The sequence below is a fragment of the Meriones unguiculatus genome, chromosome 11 (genome assembly GCF_030254825.1).
Source record: "Meriones unguiculatus strain TT.TT164.6M chromosome 11, Bangor_MerUng_6.1, whole genome shotgun sequence".
Classification (NCBI taxonomy): Eukaryota; Metazoa; Chordata; class Mammalia; order Rodentia; family Muridae; genus Meriones; species Meriones unguiculatus.
This window is the reverse complement of record NC_083359.1, coordinates 86,948,016-86,968,502: the sequence shown is the minus strand read 5'-3', so window position 1 is coordinate 86,968,502 and position 20,487 is coordinate 86,948,016. Positions and strand designations below refer to the sequence as shown.

The following is a 20,487-nucleotide window of genomic DNA, read 5'->3' as shown; positions in this document are numbered from 1 at the left end:
CCGCCCCCACCTGCGCACGGGGCCGGAAACCACCTCGGGGGGGGGGGGGCCCCTCCATTGTCGGGACGCAGCCGCGAGGGAAGCCCCGAGAGGGCGCGGGGCGCCCGCCGAGCCTCCCCGCGCCTCCCTCGCGGCCGGCCGCCGCGCGCGCCGCCCCCCTCACCACACCGCCGTGGAGGCCCCGGCCTAATGCGGGAGGGGGATAGCACGGAGAACGGGAGGACCCGCGGAAGGCACAAACAGGCACTTGACGCGCTTCACTTCGAGGTGAAGGCGACGCTCCGGGAGAGGGGCAGAGAGCGGCGCATGCGCTCCGCGGCGCTTCGGGCGCGTGGAGGGCACTGCGCGTGCGCGCGGCCGACGCGGGAGGGGGCGGGAGGGGAGGGAGGGCATGACTGGCAGGCCGGGGACACTTCGGCGGCCCCAGGGGCCCCGGCGGCGGGGACGCGCGTGCGCACAGCGCGCGCAGGGGGTGGAGCTCTTCCAAGGGGGCCGGCGGACAGCAGCGCCGGCCTCGTGCGCCCCCTGGCGCGCGCCTTAGGGAGAGGAAGGAACGGGAGGGTGCCCGGAGGAGGGAGGAGGAGGAGGCGGTCGGGGCGGGAGGGGGAGGGGAGCGGGAGCGAGGGAGGGTTTATCGACCGGGCGATTTTGGTTAAAATATTCAAAATGGCGGACGGAGGAGCAGCGAGTCAAGATGAGAGTTCAGCCGCGGCGGCAGCAGCAGCAGGTAATCATTACAGCATTTTACATATTCATATTCATACTCAACCCCCGGCTCCCGCCGCCCCCCCCACGACTTAGCATAATTTATTAGTACTCAGGATTATTATAATTAACGGCGAGGAGATGGGGGGCCGGGGAACACAGCCCCCTCTGGGCGCCGAGCGGAGGGGGAAAGGAGCTCGGAGCGGCCGGGCGGAGGGGGAAGAAGACCCGGGGCAAAGGGGGCTGTGAGCCAGCGCGCTCCTCCTGCCCCCGGCCCACCCCGCCGCCGCGCCGGCCCGCCCGCCGGCACCGGCCCTCCTCCTCCGCCGGCCGCCGCCGCCTCCTCGCACGGTGCCTGAATCCGAGCGGGTCCGCGGCGGGCGGCGGGGCCGGGGCACCGGGAGAGGACAATAAAGACATTTTACATATTCATAGCTGCTGGGCCGGCGGGGCGCGGCGGGGCGCGGGCGGGAGACCCGGACGGGCTGCGAGGGGGGGGGCGTGGAGGGGCCAGAGGTGGCGGCGAGCACAATGCCGGTGCGCGGCGGGGCCGGAGTGGACCCCGGCGGCCGGACAGCCGCGCGGCACCCCCGGGCTTGGAAGCCGGAGCGGGCTCCGGCCGGGGAGGGGGGACGCCGATCGCCGCGGGGTGCGCCCAGGGGTGGCGCCCTGCCCGCGGCCGCGCGTGGGATCCGCGTGGGGCAGAGCCCGGGGGGTCACGGCCCGGGCCCCTCGGCCGCGCCCTGCTCGTGCCCCGGGCAGCGGCCTGACCCCAGCCAGTCAGTGTCTGTGGTTGAGGGGGGGGAGCGTGGCGTGGGCCCCGTGAGGTGGCCTTCGGGGTGTGAGCTGGGGTCCTCCAGTCCCTTTGGAGGCTGGGCTGGGTGGGAGGAGCCCTCGGGGAAGTTCCCCTTCGTGGAAATGGCTTGGGTCGTCGGTGTGTCCCGGGCCCGCATCCTGGGGTCCCCGGCGATCTGGAGAAGCCCCCGCGGCCGTGGGTCGCGGGACAGTTGGGTTGGAGGTGCTCGCGGGGTTTGGTTGCTGCTCCGCGCACACCCCCACCCACCGCGCGCACGGGTGGCCCCGGGGGCCCTCTCGTTCCGAGGTCTGGGAGCTCCAATAGGCCACCCGAGAACTCAACCGTAAAGGATTGCCCTCCTGCTCTCAAAGGGCTGGCCCGACAAGTTGATCATATTTTAGATTTCTCCTGACCTGCGGGGAACGGGGGTGGTGGCCAAACACTGAGATCCCCTCCCTGGCTGTGTGTAGTGGTGCTTTCTCGCTGCGTGCTGGGTCCTCTCTACTTGCTTCTCATTTGAATAATGTCTAATTCAGGGAGGTTTATATTCTTGAAATGGCCGCCTGGCTTTCCCCGCCTCTCATGTTTAGTAATTCAGACCTTTAATAACAGCCACTCACAGCCCAACGCCGTGTTTATATTTTACATTCGCCCCATGTGCTTTTGTGGTTCGATATGATTCTTTTCTCTCTCTCTCTCTCTCTCTCTCTCTCTCTCTCTCTCTCTCTCTCTCTCTCTCTCTCTCTCTCTCTCTCTCTCTCCCTCCTCCTTCTTGGCAATCCACAGGGCTCTGAGATCAAACCCAGTCTGTGCTGGGAAGACAAGGAGAAAACTGGGCCTGGACTGCCCCAGTAGTTGCCTAGGCCTTGTCCTCTCCTGCTTGATTTATTTACTAATAACCAAAATGACTCCCCCACCAACTGCCACTTGAGTCCTCTCCTCCGCAGGCAAAACACATCCTCTTGGGGCCTTCCAGCATAAAAACAGCCCTGAGCTAAGCATCAGCTCTGTGGAGGCTTGTTTTCTCCTAAAAGTTTATCTTACAGTTTGTAGTATGTGGACCTTATTTCCATTTTGCAGAGGCTTATGAGAGCTGCTGGTCTAGAACAAATTGAGGACTTTGTTGTGGCGATCATCTCCCTCTCCCCAAGTTAAACTCATTCAGGCTATGTAAAGATATATAGTATTTGTAAAACCGGTACTTCCCCCCCCCCTTCCAGGAACTATGGGGTAGCTAGGTAATTTAAAAAGTCCAGATGACAACAGTTGGATAGTTTCTCAACAGTGCTTTTCCAGTTTCTGCACCAACTTACAGTGAGGCCGACGATCATATTGAGCTATCACTGACATAGACTGCCTATTTTAATTGTAGCAGTGTGGAGAACAGAAAGGGGGCTATGTTTTCTTTGAGCATTAGTGTCATGGTTAAATGAGAGAAAATAGAAGATAAACACAGGCATTGTTTCTACCCTGATCCTGGAACTTACTCAGCATGCTGGGCTCTTGCTTTAAGGTGTCAGAATCGATTTTGTTTTATCTAGACTTAGGACAATTGGCCTGTGAAAAACCAATTAACTTTTACTGTTTAGAGAAAACAATAATTTTGATTTCTGCTATCTCCTCTAAGAGTTTTGTTTTTAAAAGGTGAAAGGTGTTGCTTTCTAGGGGAGTGTATGAGGAGGCGTGTTGAATGTGTTAGCCTTAAAATCAAGTTAAACCAGTGTGGTAAATATATGAAGGCATATTAGACTTCAGTTTAATTCATAACACATTTTCAGATTTAGAGGACTAGATGCAAACTAATTGAAAACAACTAGTTCTCACTATTCACCCTCTTTCACATCCTCTAGGTAGGCCCTGAATGCAGTAGGGAAAAATCTTTCAGGAGAGTGCTCAGGTGAAAAACTGATTCAGAGAGCTGAAGCATGAGGTTGGATGGACAAAAAGCAGTAATATGATTTCATGCCTTAAATAGCATATGTTTTTGCACCCAGTTCCCAAGACATGGTCAGACTGATGATGTCATTGGACAGAGGACAAGGTGCAGTTAATGTGATTTATTGTCCTGAGGTGAAGTATAGCAATGGAGCCTTCTCATAGGGAAACCATTTATCTCTGGACAATTTCCTTTATAGCTGCAGTTTAACCACTGCTGGGGCTGTAGTTGTTTTATCCAAAATGATAAAATGCACATTGCATGTTACAAACAAAGCTCACTGTTACAGTTTTTGTCATACAGAAAAAAGTATGTATTGTGAAGAACTGGCCTTTTATTTCAGTTGCCTGTTCTTGCTATCGTAAAAAATCATTTCCTCATAATTTTCAAATGGAGACTATGGATCTTAAATAAGGATACCTCTGGAAGTGATACATATACCTCCATATTTTGTGTGGCTTTTGTTGTTACTGTTGTTTATAATCTTTCTCTTATAAGAAACTGCTTCTTAAGCTCAGTCTGGCCCAGGCTTGAGGGGTGACCGTTTGCTTTGGAGCCTATTTTAATGACTAAAACGGAGTTGAAGAAAATGAGAGCACTATATTCTTTTATGTTAAAATTATAGTATTTAAAATAAGGTAAAACACTTAAGGGAAAGCTTGTGCTTTGAAGTAGCTTTTAAAGAGAATCTAGAGCGTTTTTTGGATTTGTCTGTACATGTTTGTATATTATATTTTGAACGGTGTTTTAAAAATCCCATTTCAAAGTAGTAATTCCATACATCGTTTTTGACATTAATTCTCCTGAGCATTTCTGTTTCTTAATGGTCGTCTTAAGGAGATGGTTAAAGTTTTGGGAAAGGATGTTTTATTCTTGGAGCTGATCTGTGAGGTAAGCTTCGTTAATGTCTAGGTTACTTTGGAGCCCTCATCAGCCTCCAACCTGCCAGGCTTCTGTTTCGGTCGTCAGGCAGCTTCCCATACAAGTTTCTAGGAAATCTGCTGCCACTTTTTAAATTTGCCCCACCCATTAATTATAATGGAACTTTCAAATTAAGGTCTCTAGTATTCATGACAGCTGACCAAATGTTTTTCATTTATGAAGAACTTAAACTGCCAAGTCTTTACAGGAAAAGTAACTTTACCGCTTTTCCCTAATTCACTTTTGATTTTTTTTTTCATTTTGTCCTAAAAAAAAAAAAAGTCAAGGAAAACACAAACAGTGCCTTTTATCCAGTGGTAATGGTGTAATTTTTTTCTCTACATCAATAGGTACTGTAAAGCAAAAGAAAGAAAATTTGTTTCATTGCTATCCTAGGGTGAACTAAATGTTAGAATGCCATTTACCTGGTCAGGAGATTTTGGAGGAAGTTTAGGGCTTAGCCAAACTGCCTTTACCAGGTCACCAAATATTTGGAATAGAACCCTGAATATTATAGGCAAGTGCTTACAAATGACTGAACTGAGAATACTTTAAGTGTTTTTCATTTAAAAATGAAATATTTGAATTGTTTCTTGAATTTGTATTACTTGATCTTGATGGGTATAAATGTGTGGGCTTAAAATAAGACTTTGTATGTAACAGTATGTAGTTTTCTGTAGTGGCTATTGCCTTATACATATTTTTTTCTAATGTTGAAAACCATAGCCTAGTCTCTGCATTTTAGTCTTATTTTCAGTACTACTAAAAATAATGACATGGGGCTGCTGTCTTTTCACTTTTTAACATCAGTATTGATTTAATAACACAATTTTGGTTATAGTAATTCTGTGTTTTTTCAAATGGAAATGATTTTATTTGGAACCATTCAAATAATTTTTGTTTAGAGAATAGAATAGAGCACATAAAACATATCCAGTGTGGGTGCTAAATGTCTGGGCAGATATATATTTTGTCATAGAAATCCAACATCAGACATTAGAGTAAAAGTTGCAGTTTAGTTCAGGGTCGTAACTATTTCTATTTTTGAATTCTTCCTGAATTAATCTCTGCTCTTTTGGTGGTTTTGTTTTTGTTTCTGATATTGGGATTTGTTACATAGTTCATGCTGGCCTTCCATTTTGACCTAACCTTCTGTGAGCTACACTTCCCTTCCCTTTTGTAAGAAAATTCTTTGGGCCAGTACTTTAAGTAATTTTTCCATCATACCATCTAAATGGGTCTTTTTGAGTGGTTAAAAGAGATAATAGTTGTGGTTCATAAAGAAATAGCAGTTTCTTTATGCATCTTTCAGAAAGCATATTATTGACATCTTCATTTTGTGAATGAGGACAGTTGAGTAGACTTTTAAATAAATGCAGTTTTATTTTTTATACTTAGGTATTTCTGTCCTAACCTGATGGTGAGCTCCGCCTGTAAACTCTTGCAGAGTAATAGCAGAGGACAGCCCAGGTGGAGCTCTTGCGTGACTTAATCAATTTACAGTGGATTTAGAATTTAAAATATGAGAAACTTTGACTTGAAGAAACTTGTTGTATGCCATGTATGCTGTTTACAAAGCTTCATTTGTCTTTGCTTTTAGTTATTGAGTACTGTTTATTTACTCAGTGACTGATACAGCTTTTTTCTTTTTAAATAAGTTCACTCTTCCAGGTATTCATTTTGAGTAAGTTTTACTCAACAATGAGCAAAAAAAGATTCAACGTTCTAGATTTATAAGATTCTCCTTTGAAATGCTGTCTAGAAAACTGAATATTTATTTAGGATTATATTAATTTTTTAAAAAGATAAAGAAGCACAAAATTAAGCTCTGTGGATGCTTGTAGTAGTTTTACTTAGGTGATAATATTGAAAGAAAATTATAAGTTTAGTTTATTTTTTCTCATGAGTTATTTAGTAATTCTTTGTAACTATTGGTTTTTATGTTAGCATCATAGAGATAGTTAATGAAATTAAGTCAGTACAATAATAACTTTAGATTTTTTTCCTTTCCTGGTAAGTTTTATGTTTGCATTAGAAAGTACTAACAGGAAGTCTGGGAAGTAAGCATGATTTTGTGCGTATTATGATACTTGTTTTAACATGTTACCTTAAGTAGTGGAGTGCTTTGGGAGCTTTAAGAGAATATATTTTCAAAGAGACTAATCTAGGTGTTTCCTTGATTTTGTACATTTTAATGGTTTAGCTAATAATAAAATGCTTTTGCCGATTTATACTATAGCAAGATACTATAATGAGTCTTTAAGCATAATTAACATTTCTTAGCTTATAAAAATGTATCTGGAAAAAAATGTATCTGCCATGTACCTGATCATACTCCATTTTTCCTTGTGGACAACAGGGAAGTGTAGGGATATTACAGCAGGGTTCGTATGCTTACTTAAGCAGGAAAAGGTAAAACAATGTATATAATTACATATTAAAATATGCAACATAGTGAAGATCAGTAAAGAAATCGGGGTGTGTTCAAGTATGAATTAATCAAAACATCCTCGAATGTTATAGCTGGAAGCTAATTTAGATGTAATCTATGCCAAAGCTTTTGCTTCCCCGTGAGAAAATATTCCTCAGTTTTTAGTGACTTGCTTACCAGTCACTCAGTTGTTGACTAGCAGGGTTTGGGAGATGGCTCAACTAGTAAGGTGTTTTTGATCCCTAATTCCAGCACTGGGTGGGTTTGGGGTAGAGGTGGGATAGGGTGATTCCTGAAACCTGCTGCTCAGGCAGTGAGTGAGCTACTGGACAATAGAGACTTTGTCTCAAAAAACAAAGCCACTTCCAAAGACAGTTTATGTTGATCTCTACACACACATATGCACACACTCAGCCCTACACACATGAACATGTGTAAGCATCTAAGAGCATAGGTTTCTAACTTTCTTTGTCTGCCAGTGCTGGAGATCTGAGCAGCCCCACTGCATGGTAACTGGTTTTACCACTGAGCTGTGTGCTCCTACTCTTGACTTTTGTCACTGTAGCCCCCCACCTCCCTCACTTGACTCAGTGCTGTCAGCCAAAGGAGGCTTCATGTAGATGAGACTTCCCTTTTTTCCCTGAAGACAAGGCCTCACCTTGGACTGACTGGGACTCACAGGGAAGCCCCGGCTGGGTTGAGCTCTGGATCCTCCTGCCTTATGCTCTTAGTGCTAGCATTTTGGAATCTGGGAGAGAATTTAGAGTATTTAGAGCAGTGGTTCTCAACCTATGGGTTGTGACCTCTTTCACAGGGCCCACCTAAGATATCAGAAAAGACAGAAATTACAATTCATAATAGTAGCAAAATTACAGTTTTGAAGCAGCAACAAAAAATAATTTTATGGTTGGGGGTCACCACAACATTAAGAGCTGTAGTAAAGGAATTAGTAACAGCATTATGAAGGTTGAGAACCACTCACTGCCTTACAGGACTAGGAAGGCAAGGAGGGAAGGCCATCTCAGAGGAGCTTGTTCTGTTCCGTGTTGTACTGGTTCAGGTGAAAAACCAAGAAGCATTTGTCCTCTTCTGGGAAGCTGTTGGAGGGTTGGCTAAGGACTGATGACGGTTAAAGAGGTGCTGTACAGGGTGATTTGAAGTGGGGAGATTGGATTCGTCGAAACAAGTATACAGAAATTGAGGTGTTTGGTTCATTTTAAGCTGTAAGTTCAGTCAAGTTGCTTACAGAGGAAGCAGTTACCTACCCTCTGTGGCTTTCAGTCTAGTAGTGTTGTAATGCCCCAAGTTAGACATGATGATGATGTTAAGTCCAATTGTATGACATGGAAGATAGGCCTTTAGAAAAGATTCAGTCCCTGTCTTTAAATTAGGAACTTTTACGTGTGGCCAGTGAGTTCACTTTTAGTCTTGTGGACATAGAATTGTCTAGTTGGCTTAGCTTTCTTACCAAATCCAACATAATATTCACACCAAATTAGTAACATGAAGGAAAGCAAATACATGGGCAGTTATGATATACATTTTTTTATTTTATGTCCTTGTATTTGTTTTGGGTTTTTTTTTTAATTGCTTCCATCTTTAAAGTCTTGTTTTGTGTTTTATGCGGGCTACTTCCTCTTAAGAAAGGCAGGTATAAATAAAATTACCTTAATCATGACATAATGATAATGTCTGTATTTTTATAGTGTCTTAATTTTTATAGCAGCACCCTTATTTTCATTACCTCAGTTAGCCTTACTGGCAAGTATTATTATACCCATTTTATAGTTGAGTAAAATAAAGTCCAGATTAAGTAACTTTCCCAAGGTCATGTGTTTTAATAAGCACTAAGTACTTTGGAGAACAGGAAGGTGAAAGCCAGGATTGGAACTTTATCAATAGAAGCTTCAAATTCACGTGAATACTTTGGTTTGGTTCAAAAGTTTGATTTTATTTTGTTTGCTAGGCAGCTAGGAGTCAGTTTTTAATTGTTTTGGACAGTGTCCTTATTGAGCAGCCAGAGTCAGAGGATAAAATACCAAGATTTTGAACATGGCTTCTGTGAAGGAGATGAGGATGGTGAACAGATAGACGTCAGGAAGTTGGGAGAGGAAACTTTTGGAAAATAAGGGAAGAATTTATTTAAAAATATATTTTAATGTGCACGTGTGTCTACATGAGTACTTGTGTGGTTAGCAGTCCCCCGGAGGCCGGGTAAGAGTGTCACATGTGGATACCCTGCAACTGTGAACTGCCGTGTAGGTTACAGGGAGCAGAACCTGGGGGTCCTTCGCAAGAGTAGTAAGCACTTGTAAACGTGGAGTCATCTCCCTAAGAATTAAAAATTCAAATATACTTGACACATTTTTGGGCAGGTTTTACTTAGATTCCTTTTGAAAACAGAAAAAAACTGCAGTGAATTAAATGGATGATAAACATGAATGTGAGGGGTGATGTCTGTACATGCGAATGTGTGGATTAAGCATTGACATCTCATTTTGACTTTGCCACTGATGTTTGTGGTTATTTCTGTCAACAATAAGAAAGTGATAATGAGAGTGTTAGAGGTATTCTGTGGGGAGGAACAAATTGATATGAGAGTCATCTTTAAAGTTGTAGTCGTTTTTCCTAGAGGAGTACCAGAGTAAAAGCAGCAGTTTTATTATCTGTGCTGTTGTAGATCAGAAGTGGTGTTAGTGACTGGCGAATTTGGCGGGGCCCCTTATTAAGGGTGTGCATCTCTGAGTGCAGCCCGCCCGCCCTCCAGGAAAGAAGTGCGCCCTTTTGTACTCTGAGGACCTTTGCAGTTGAAGTGTCGCATTCTGTCTTCTAGTGTCGCCTACCTATGCACTCTGTCACTACTCCCTTACCGAGCGTCCAACAACAACAATGGAGTGCTCTGTTTATGAAGTTTTGATTTTAGAAAAGTTGCCCTTGGGAAGAGGATGGCTGTATTTTATCTTGAGACTTTCCTGGTTCCATTTCTGGACCCCCTACCCAAATCCCGGTGTTTGGATTGTTCGGAGAGCCTGTGCAGCGCTGCCCCTGCTTGGATATGCTGTAGTATGGGGAGCAAAGACAAAGGTTCTTGTAGTTGAGATGCCTGTATTCTGTATCATGAACTATTTGTGTAATTGTGTAATGGATGTAATTGTGTAATAGGATTTTACTTAATGAATTTTTAAAGATTTTGTATATTTTAAATTAAGCGGAGCTTCACTATTTTTTTTAATTTATTTTTATTTTTTGTGATGCTAGAGATCAAACCTAGTGTTACTTAAGTACCCTACCACAGGACTACGTTCCCAGCCCAAATTTCACACTTTATAAAGCCTCTGGTATTTTTATTTAAAGCTCAACTGTGGGACTGTTCTGTTCTTCAGCTATCCCCTAGGAGCAAGTAGGTTTGGCATTTTCCCTTTTCTTTCTATCCTGGTTTCCCATTTGCTTTTATGAAGGGTCTGTTACCTGCTTATCTTTTGGGACCTTTCTGTTCATAGCTTGTCACCATAAATAGCTTCTTTTTCGGTCTGCGCTTCTGTCCTACTTTCAAGTCTGAATTTAGTACTTAATTTGTGTTCATTTAGCTAATTCAGTTCTTCACTGTAGATAGTCTTATTTTCTTCCCTAATTGATTATGTAAGTAACTCTTGTCTTATAAGAACTTTGAAAGCAGGAACAGTGTAGGAGTTGAGCAAACAGAACTTGATTGATTAAATGAATTCTAATTCTTGGTTGGAATATGTGAAGGCCTAGCCATCACCTGAGATTCTAACACAGTTGATGTTCGTTGATGTCCGAAAATCCCTGTTTTATAAAACTTTAAAATGACTTGGTAGCATCATCCAATTACTTGTTGCACTTCAAGATTATTTGTTGCTTAGAGTGTCTCGAATGATGGATCTCAGTTTTTACACTAGAGAGAATGGCTGGGGATGTAGCTCACCCTAGTAGAATGTAAATGAAGGGGGCATAAGTTTAGCATGAATTGTAGTACTCAGTGTGAGCGTGAACAGGGATATAATTAACAAACATGACTGGCCCTTCTGCCTTCATTTTATTTAGTAAATAGAGAGCTAGTTCCATTCCTTGGCTTGAACTAGAGATGGAGAAATAATGCTAGTACAAATATTACATTAGCTCTCAAAACTCACAGTATTGGAGCAATCATCTGGTGACACCGTTGATAGTAGGTCATTGATAAGGTATGGGGCTTCATGGCACTGTAGGAACATAGGGTAAAAGCCCTAGTCTGGAAGGCTTTCTGAGAAAGTAGTGTTTATTATGGTAAGACATAAAGGATGAGTAGGATGTCATCAGTCCAAGGATTAGGAATAGGAGGTTGAAAATTGGGAGGAAGGATCAAAAATGTTCTAAGCAAAAAGAATACTATATACATATACACGACTGAGAATATCATTTTCAAGGAACTGAAGTTCTGTGTTGCTTGAAATTCAGCGTAAGAGTTGAACATAATATCAATCTGCATTATCAGTTTATTTTCATGATCTTTTATTTTAGTGACTGAACCTGCAGTCAGATTTTGTGGCAGTTTCTATACCTTCTGACAAAATCATACTGATTTCTCTAACAGTGATTGTATCTCTAAAGTTTTTTCTACTTACTGTACCAAATGCTTTGCACAGGTTCATATCACTCACAAGACCCTGTTAGGACATGAAATGCCACCCCTAGATTTCAGGATACAAAACAGGGTTAATGAGGCTGAGTGGCATACCCCAGGCTTGAATGTGGTGGTGGTGTCAGTGAATGATCAGGAGTGATACTGCTTTCTTGGGCATTGACTTCTGCTTCAAGCTAAGTTGCATGATGAGTTAGAGCAATAGTTGGGAGCTTTCTGAGTTTTTGCTTGTAATATCTCCATTTTTAACAGCTACATTTAGTTCCCAGTTCCAGACCTGGAGGTAAGAAAGAGTCAGTTTTGCATTTTTGTTTTTAATTTTGAGGACAGGGTCTTGACATAGCACTGCCCTGGAATACTCTTAGTTATGTGTCTTTCTCTCTTGTCTTGCTGACATGGGCACTTGATTACCAGATCTAGTATTAACTTAGCTTTCAGAAATTTCCAGATGGTGACTGTAAAAAAGTTAGAAGGGGCTAGTATGCAAATTGCTGGCACTAGTAGTCTATAATCTTCAGCATTTTTGAATTCTGTAAGAATTAAATAATAAACTGGTTGTGATGGCTCAGTCATAGTTCTCATGAGGCTGAGGCTGGAAGCTGAAGAGTTCAAGGCCAATCTGATCTGCACAGTGAGAACTCACCTCAAAGACAAATTAAACAAACAACACCAAGTTGTTAACATCTGGATAATTTAAAATGTGGGGGGTCACATCTGTCTTGTGATCTGGTTGGTAAGAAAGAAAAATGGGACTTTATTTTATTTTAACATTTTAAGATGTTTTAATGTTTCTTATATGAGTTGTAGTAGAAAATTGATATGAAGCAAATTCTGCTAAGAAAAAAAATACTTGGGTTTTATTTCTTTTCCCTTACCAAACTATTACTAAAACAAGGGTGTCACTTTCACTTGAGGCAATATGACTATTGTTTTTTGTGGAGAAATCAACTATTTAATGGCATTGGTCCACAGTTGTATGCACCTTACTTATTCATGGTCTTTATTGCCTTGTCTGTGTGGTATGCTGTATTTCTCTGGAAACTTTTCAGATAGTATACGGTATTTGATTGTGTTAAACAGTTTACTGGTCTCTTATCTATTTTAATGTATATTGGATTGTGTTGTGGTAAAAAAAAATATGTATCATGTTTTCTTTTAGGACAAATTTTGCTGGGGATAATAGCACCCATTGAGTGCTTGTCTGGTGTGCAGCAGGGCCCTGGCTTTGATTCCCAGTACCACAGAGTAACACGACAATAATACAGTTCTTAGAGATAGAACTTGAAGATTAATGAATACCTCGAAGACAAAATTATAACATGCGGTAAAGATCCAGTTGGCTTTTACTTGAAATTTTAGATTTGCAAAACATTCATCAGGGTGGAATGAGTCTTCCGATGAGCTGAACAAAGAGATTTGACCTTGTAGGCAGAAAAGGCCTAATGGAAGCAAAGTGGGACACATGTTATTTTCCTTTATGGGATTGAAATGGAACTTCCTTTTTTTTGTTGGCTAAACTAATGTATATCCTTTCTGATTGGTTGCTATTTATCTTCTGTTTTATGGGGAAAACTGCCTTGTTTCAAAGTTCAGTTTGAGTAAGTGAGTCTTGGTATAAATGACTTTAATTCTGATTTGGTCTGATATTCAGAGATTGGTCCCAAACAGTGGCCTAATAGAATAATATACACTTAAAGATGTTAGGGTCAAGCCTCTGAGGATGATACCAAATCAAAATCCTTTTTTTTTTTGTTTTTGTTTTTGTTTTGTTTTGTTTTTGACTTCTTGAGACAGACTCTCTATGTAGTCCTGGCCATTCTGGAACTAGCTATGTAGATCAGGATGGCCTTGAACTCATAGAGGCCTGCCTCTGCCTCTGGAATTCTGGAGTTAAAAGTGTACACCACCATGCCCAGCCATCTTATTTTATTTGTAGTGTTTGTAAGTGTCAGTTTCTCTACTCTCTGTAGTATTTAAGTCAATTATTAGTCTTTTGTTGTTGTCTTTTTCTCAGTTGATAGATGAACATCTGAATATTTTGATTTTGTGATTTTACTCTTAAGTTGTGCATAATAAATTTTTATTTTTCTGTGTATTTTGTTTTTATTATATTGCACCAGTTTTAGTCTTTTCAAGATACTTGTTTTGTTGAAAAGGTTTTATTTTTATGTTTATTTTGTGTGTGTATATATATGTGTGTGAGTGAGTGTAGATACTGTTGGAACCAGAAGAGGATGTTGATCTCCTGGAACTGGTATGCCAAGCAATTGTGAACTGCCTGATATGGGTGCTGGGGACTGAGCCTGGGCCCTCTGAAAGAACATCAAATACTCCTAACCACTGAGCTATCTCTTCACCTGCAAGTAGTTGACTCTTGCTAACAGTATACTTGATAAAAAGGAGCCGTGCCTGTTTGTGTTAACCTATTAACCTATTATGAGAAATATAATTGTGACATCCACGAGAATTCTTAGCCATTGGGCAATACATTATTTTGCTTTAGAAGAAGCTAAGTGATAACCAGATAGTGATAACTGTTTTAAAGTCGATTATCCTGATGGTCAGGATATATTTTTCAGAGTTGGCTAGAGCACATCTGCCTGCAACAGTGCTAGAAACATTCTGAAAATTGTTCTTTGGGCTTCCCTTTTTATGCTGTTGGGTGTTGGTCTGGTGCTATCTATTCTACTGTTAATCAAGCCCCCCCTCCCCACCCCACCCCCTGCCAGGCCTGCTTGCTACAAGCAGACACTCACTTAATCTGAATGGCATTGTGGTGAAGGTTCCAGAGCTCTTGGGGGCAGGAGAGGATCATGGGGAAGGAGGAAGAAGGTGGAGGAGAAAGAGTTGCCGTGGTAGAAGGAGAGCCACGTGGGCCTTGAGGAAGGACTCTGAGAATGGTGTGAAGAGGAATGGCCCAGATGAGAATATAAGCAATTATTTATGGAATTATGGATGGGAAGTGGCCCATAGAGAACATGTTCTTATTAGTCACTGACAGAAAGAGTTGTGGTTAAAAATTCTACTTTAAATATTTTAAGGATAAGGTTATTAACTATTTGTCTTTTTTTTTTAAAGGATATTAAAAACTTTCCCTATTTTATGATAATGTATTGTACAGATTGTATAATTAAATACATGCTCATAATAGTCTTAGTCATTTTATGGGTCTTTTATGTTCGTAGTAACTACTATTTTCTTCATAATTCTTGATTTCTAATTTTTCATCTTTTGAATACTCTGATGTCAAATTTGTCAACAAGGTGGAATGACAGCTTCTTGTATTTGCATTGTGGTTTTACAGGTTTCTATTACAGAAATTCTTGTTGACAATTTTACAAGGATCTTTGAAGGAGATAGTGCTGTATTTTATAGAGATATTCATATGTGTACTGATGACAAACCATTCTTCATGTTCCCAAAATACTGTTGATGAGTCTTATCATAAGGCAGATGCCGGTGATGAGGAAAGTAAGAAAAACTTTCCCAGTGATATGGGGAAGAATTAAAGATTTCATCTGCTTCTCCTCAGGAGGAAGTTCCTATAGGTAAGGGGAGGCATTAAGTAGTAATCAGATGAATAGAAGGATGACATCATTTCCTGATTTCACAAAATTGTAAATAGAATCAAAGCAGTATTGGGGCACACCATTATATTAATGCATGGGAAAAGTTTTTTAACAACACATTAATTAAGAACATAAATATAAAGTTATTTGCCTTATTTGTGAATTCCCACATTCCTGTTTGCTTTGCTATCAAAATGCAATTAATTCTGTTTTAATAAATATGAACCTTGTATGTTTTTTTGTTTATTCTAGTGAAAGATCATATGTAAATGTGCTAGCTATTTACGTAACAATTCAAGTGTAATTTTAGCTCACACTGTAAGTACAAATACATAATAAAGTATTGTGGTGGGTTAATGGTTAAATTTGGCTTTGTAGTCTAATTTGATACTCTCACTCCCACCCTCTCTTTTATTTTCATTCTAGCAGGTGCTGGGAATGTTAGAAGTAAAATGCATAGCCCCCTGAACAACAATGTACTTTGAAAAATGATCACTTTAATGCAGTCTTGAAAATATCTTGTTATCATTAAAATAGAGTTAGGAGCTTGGAATGATTGAAATTGGCATTAGGTAGAAGGACCAGGTGGTGGAGACAGTTGGCTCCTTATTTGGAAGAGGGAAATTATGTCAACGTCACATACTACACACAAATTAGTTGTGAAGGGATTAAAATTTGAATGTTCAAAGGTAACTGAAAATAAATACAACAAGAGCAGGAATAAGTTTTTATTTTATGGATCAAAAGGCTTTTGTCATGAGAATACCCCAGAAGCCATAAAAGGAAAAGTACAGTATTTAAGGTTCTATCAGATTCTGCAGACAAAAAACATAATAGATGATAGAAAAAACTGACTTATGTAAAAGCTTGAGGATTAATTTACTTTTCAACATTGTTAATAAATGATAAAAGCCCAAAGGAAGACTGACCATAGTGTATAAATAAGCATTTTACTTACATTTATTAGGACCCTCTACAGTGAAGACAAAAACCTTTAGGATGGATTCAAAAGGATGAGGGGCCAGTGACATTCATGGCTCCACTGGTAAAGCAAGCACTTGTTGATTAAGACTGAGTTTGTGGAACTGACTCCACAAAGTTTACTGTGATCTATCTCCACACATGTGCCACAGCATACACACACCTCTGTGGTTTACATACACACAGTGCACACAGTAATATTTATTTAAAAAAAAAAAGGATGAAGAAATTGAGACATGACTTTTGGTGAAATCATGGACAAATTAAAATATTAAGAGAAAGAATAATGTTGAAAGGGATACTGGCTGTAATTTAGAGGTAATTGTATGTTTTATTTATGCTTAAGATTTTATTAAATGCCTAATAGCAGGCATTTTATTTTATTTATTTTTAACTTTTTATTGGTTCTTTGTGAATTTCACATCATGGACCTCAGTCCCACTCGTCTCTGCCTCCCTTTTGTCCCTACCCTCTACCCTTGCAATCTCCCCCTCAATAGAGGGGGGAAATCTTGTTAGGGAACCTGGAGTGTGTCCCACAGTATACCCCTTTGTTCTTAATTTTTTGCTTAAAAATGTTCATTGTAATGACTCTGGCTTCTGCTACTTTATCAATATTGGACCCTCATTGGGCCTCCCATAGATATCTTGTTGCCCTGTGTCATGAAGATCTTGTAGTTTCGGATCTGTGGGACTGGCACCTTCATGCATTCCAGCAGTTTATCATTGGGTAGATGTTGGGGTAGGCAAATTCAAAGCCCTGGATCTGGGTCTGATCAGTTAGGTATCTAATCTGGTCAGTCCTCTGCCTCTCCTGCTCTCATGCTCTTGGGGACCAGCTCACCAGCAACCCTCACTACCAGGCAGGAGACACCTGCCCTGACACCCAGGTGAGGTACAGGTCCTGCTCTTCTGAGTGTTGCAGGCAGTGAGGGATGTGGCCAGTTCTCCCACTCTCATGACCCTTGGGTCAGCTCTCCTGTATGCCATAAATGGCAAGGGATGAGGGAAGGGAGAAGGGTGTCTCTTCTATACCAGCAGACAAGAGGCAGGGCCAGCTGTCCCACATTCAGCACCCTCAGGGTCAGCTCATCTGCATCCCCCACACCAGGGCCAGCTCCACTGTGCTGCCCAGGTGAAGTGCTGGATCTGCTCTTCCGAGTGCTTCAGCAGGTGAAGGACAGGGCCAGCTCTCCAGCTCTGGTGACCTGGGGTCAGCTTTCCTGCCTGCTTTTGGTGGCAAGGAGCAAGGGAAGGGGAAGCATCTCTCTGTCACCCATGTCACAAATTGTGGGGCCAGCTTTTCCATGCTCACCTGGGCCAGCTCACCTGCACCTCCACCATCAGGGTCTGCTCTCCTGTGTTGCCCAGGTGAGATGCAGAGCCTGCTCTCCCAAGTGCTGAAACAGGTGAGGGACAGGGACTTGCACTCCTGCTCTCATGACCCCATCCTGGCCAACTCTACCACCTGATACTGGTGGTGAGGGCAAAAGGGAGGGGAGGGTATCTTTCCCTCATCAATGTCATTACATAGCAGACAGGAGGCAAGGCCAGCTCTCCCACAGTCACATCCTTGGGGCTGGCTCCCTTGCAGCCCCCTCATCTAGGGCTACCTCTGCTGTGCTTCCCAGGGGAGATTCAGGGCCTGTTCTCCTGAGTGCTGTAGCAAGTGAGGCATAGGGCCAGCTCTGATGACCTCTGGGCCAGCTCTCCTGGAAAGGCATCATTTTAAATCATAAAATAGTTATGTAGGGATTTTTGCCATTCATGATTAATGTGCAGGACATGGATAAATGATTACGAGCTGCCTAAGCTTGTAGAGAACTGTCCATTTCTTCCTTAGTGTTTCCTAGATAACCACAAGTTTCCTGTGTGATTTTTCTTGTGTTCTTGCACAAATACTTTTAAAAAAGCAACTTCCGTCATGCTTTGTTGATACTTAGTTTTTTCTTTGTTTACAGATATCTTTAATACATTCTTGCCATGTTCTACTTTTCCTCCATTACTTACATTATAGCTTACATCTCTAGAGTTCTTCATAGAGATTTGTATAATCTAGCTCTTTTGCTTTGGAGACTCCTGATGTTGTATGAAATTCCAGAACGTTTTTACTTAGAAGGTAGCAGTTAACCTGATTCTTTCTCTGTAGACTAGGCTGGCCTTGAACTCAGAAAGATCTGTCTCCCTCGGCCTCCCAAGTGCTGGGATTAAAGGTGTGTGCCACTGCCAATTGGCAACCTGATTCTTTTGTTTCACCATTTATTTCTCATTGGATGATGTAAAGCAGTAATCTAACAAAACATGTTGTAACTTGTTTGTGTTATTGGATACAACTCTAAATTGTTTTGTGGGGGTAGTTGAAACAACTAAGTACTTTGCTTTAAAAGGAAGGAATCAGAAATCGCACTTCTAGTTACTGCTGATTTGTACAGTGATGGCAGTAAAAAGTCACGTAAGCAGATGAAGTAATAATGCTATTTAAAAGAATTGGAAGGCAACTTTTGCTTTACTAAGTTGGCAGCAGGGTTTACTTGGTTGAAAAATTAATCTACATACAACTTCACTTGTATGTATTAGCTTAAGGTAGAATGAATCTCAGTAACAGAAAATCATGTTATGTAATTGTTTTTACCCTGTGTATTTAGTTCTTTAACAATAGTGGCCAATAAACGTTTCTTTGATTTTAAAACTTGTATCAGTTAAAACAGTAATATTAGCACCCTATTTAAGGTTATATGTAATTTTCGTTTTGTGCAAACCAGAGTCCCCCTCCCCCCCACCAAAAACAAAAGGACAGGGTATCACTATGTAGGTCTGACTAGCCTCTCTCTATGTAGATCCATCTGCTTAATTTTCTTAAGTTCTTCAGTCCCATCTAAGTATTAGAGTTTCTGGAGGTGAGAAGCAAAGTGTTCATTTCAGTGCCTCATTTTGCATAGTGGTTAGCTCATGAGATAATAGATACATATTTACTAAATATTTTCTTGGGTGACTTTCAGGATTGTCTGCCTTCATTATGACATGCCTCTTGTCGTTTGTCTCATGACCACTACTATAAACATGTTAACCATAGTAGATAACTATCTTGGCAGTTGTAACATAGAATAGTTTTTGTTCTGCTGTGCATATATATGCATAACTGATAGTTGGATCGCCTGTTCAGAGCATGTTTATGCGTGTTCTTAATAATATTGCCAGTTTCCTTCTCATTCTTGCTCTGAGAATCCTAAGCACAGAGCATCTCAGAGAGCTTAAGATCCTCCCTGAATAGGGCTGTAACAATGTAAGAATCTGTACTTTTGAGCCTGAATGGAGAATTGAGAATGAATTTTCTGTTAAAGGATAGATAGTACAGAAAAAGAAGGCACAGTTTTTTTTGTTGTGAGGAATCTGTGAATGTTTTTTCTTTCTTTTTCTTTTTTTCTTTTGGGAGGGGGAAGGGGTCCTCTGTGTTAGGCCTTTAAAAAGGCTGCCAGTGTGTTGGCCCAAGCTATAGTTTCATCTGAAGGTTCAGCTGGGAAGGATCTGCTAAGCTTGCTTACATGGTTGTTGGACAGGTTTAGTTTCCTTGCTGGCTCTTGGACTTAGGGTCTCAGTTTCTTCTTGTCAGATAGTTATTGGTCAGAAATTGCCTTCATTTCCTTTGTGGTGTCTACAGCTTATTTCTTTAGAGTAAGCCTCGAAAAGAACCAGAGAGAATGCTAGCATGGAAAGAACATTAGCAGGATGGAAGCCATTGTCTTTGTAACTGATTTGAGGCAGATTAGGAAGACTTAACTTGTTCTATGAGGACATGTTTCCTTCTGAAATAGTATTTGGATGAGGGCTAAGTATTGGATGAAAATTTTCTGAAAATAAGACTGTTTCATGTTTAGTCTTCATAGCTAGCACCCCTTAATGTACATATGCTTTTGATGACAGGAACTGTCAGGCACAGGTATTTCTGCCTTGTCAGACCCTCCTACACTGACCTGCTGTGGCCTTTATCTCTGTTAGAAGAGGCAGAGCCAAAAATACAATGAGCCAGTAACTCAGCTCCAGCCAAGGCAGAGTAAATAGCAGAGAGCAGTGTAGGCGAGAGAAGGTAGATGCTGGAGCTGTGGAACATGAGGAGCTGAGACTGAGAAAAGGGAAGGGTTCAGAGAGCTGAGGTGCTGGAAAGGATGCAAGTTCTGCCTGACTGCTGGGAGAACTCCAGAATGCTTCTAAGAGCTCTGGCTTCTAGGATCCATAATTCTAAGAGCTGAGGGTCCTAATACTCGAAGCTCAGAAGTGGAATACTACTTGTTCAGTACTAGGCCGCTGGAACATAAGAATGTAGAGGCATCCCACTGAAAGCAGACAGTCAGGACATTCGGGGCTCAGCGTTACTGACATTTAGCAAGTGGTGCTTTGCTTGTGCATTCTTTTCATCTAAATAGAGCAAGAGAATCCTCACTTGATTATTAAACCTCCCAAGTAGTATGTTTCCTTCTGCCATGTTTTTAGAAGCAAATTCCTTGAAACA

At 41.7% G+C, this 20,487-nt stretch overlaps 1 protein-coding gene across 8 annotated transcripts in view; it reads left to right on the top strand.

Moving 5' to 3' along the window:
• Positions 1–628: 628 nt before the first annotated feature.
• Pou2f1 (POU class 2 homeobox 1) overlaps positions 629–20,487 on the top strand; it is a 142,491-nt gene continuing 122,632 nt past the window's right edge. For 3 of the 8 annotated variants that reach the window (XM_060364613.1, XM_060364611.1, XM_060364608.1), the window contains exon 1: positions 629–727. Coding sequence is in view for 3 of the 8 variants with exons in the window: in XM_060364614.1 (XP_060220597.1) it covers positions 667–727 (61 nt within the window). In the remaining 5 variants the exon portion in view is untranslated. The remainder of the gene's footprint in view (positions 728–20,487) is intronic. The other 5 variants (XM_060364614.1, XM_060364607.1, XM_060364606.1 and 2 more) reach the window with 3 other exon arrangements.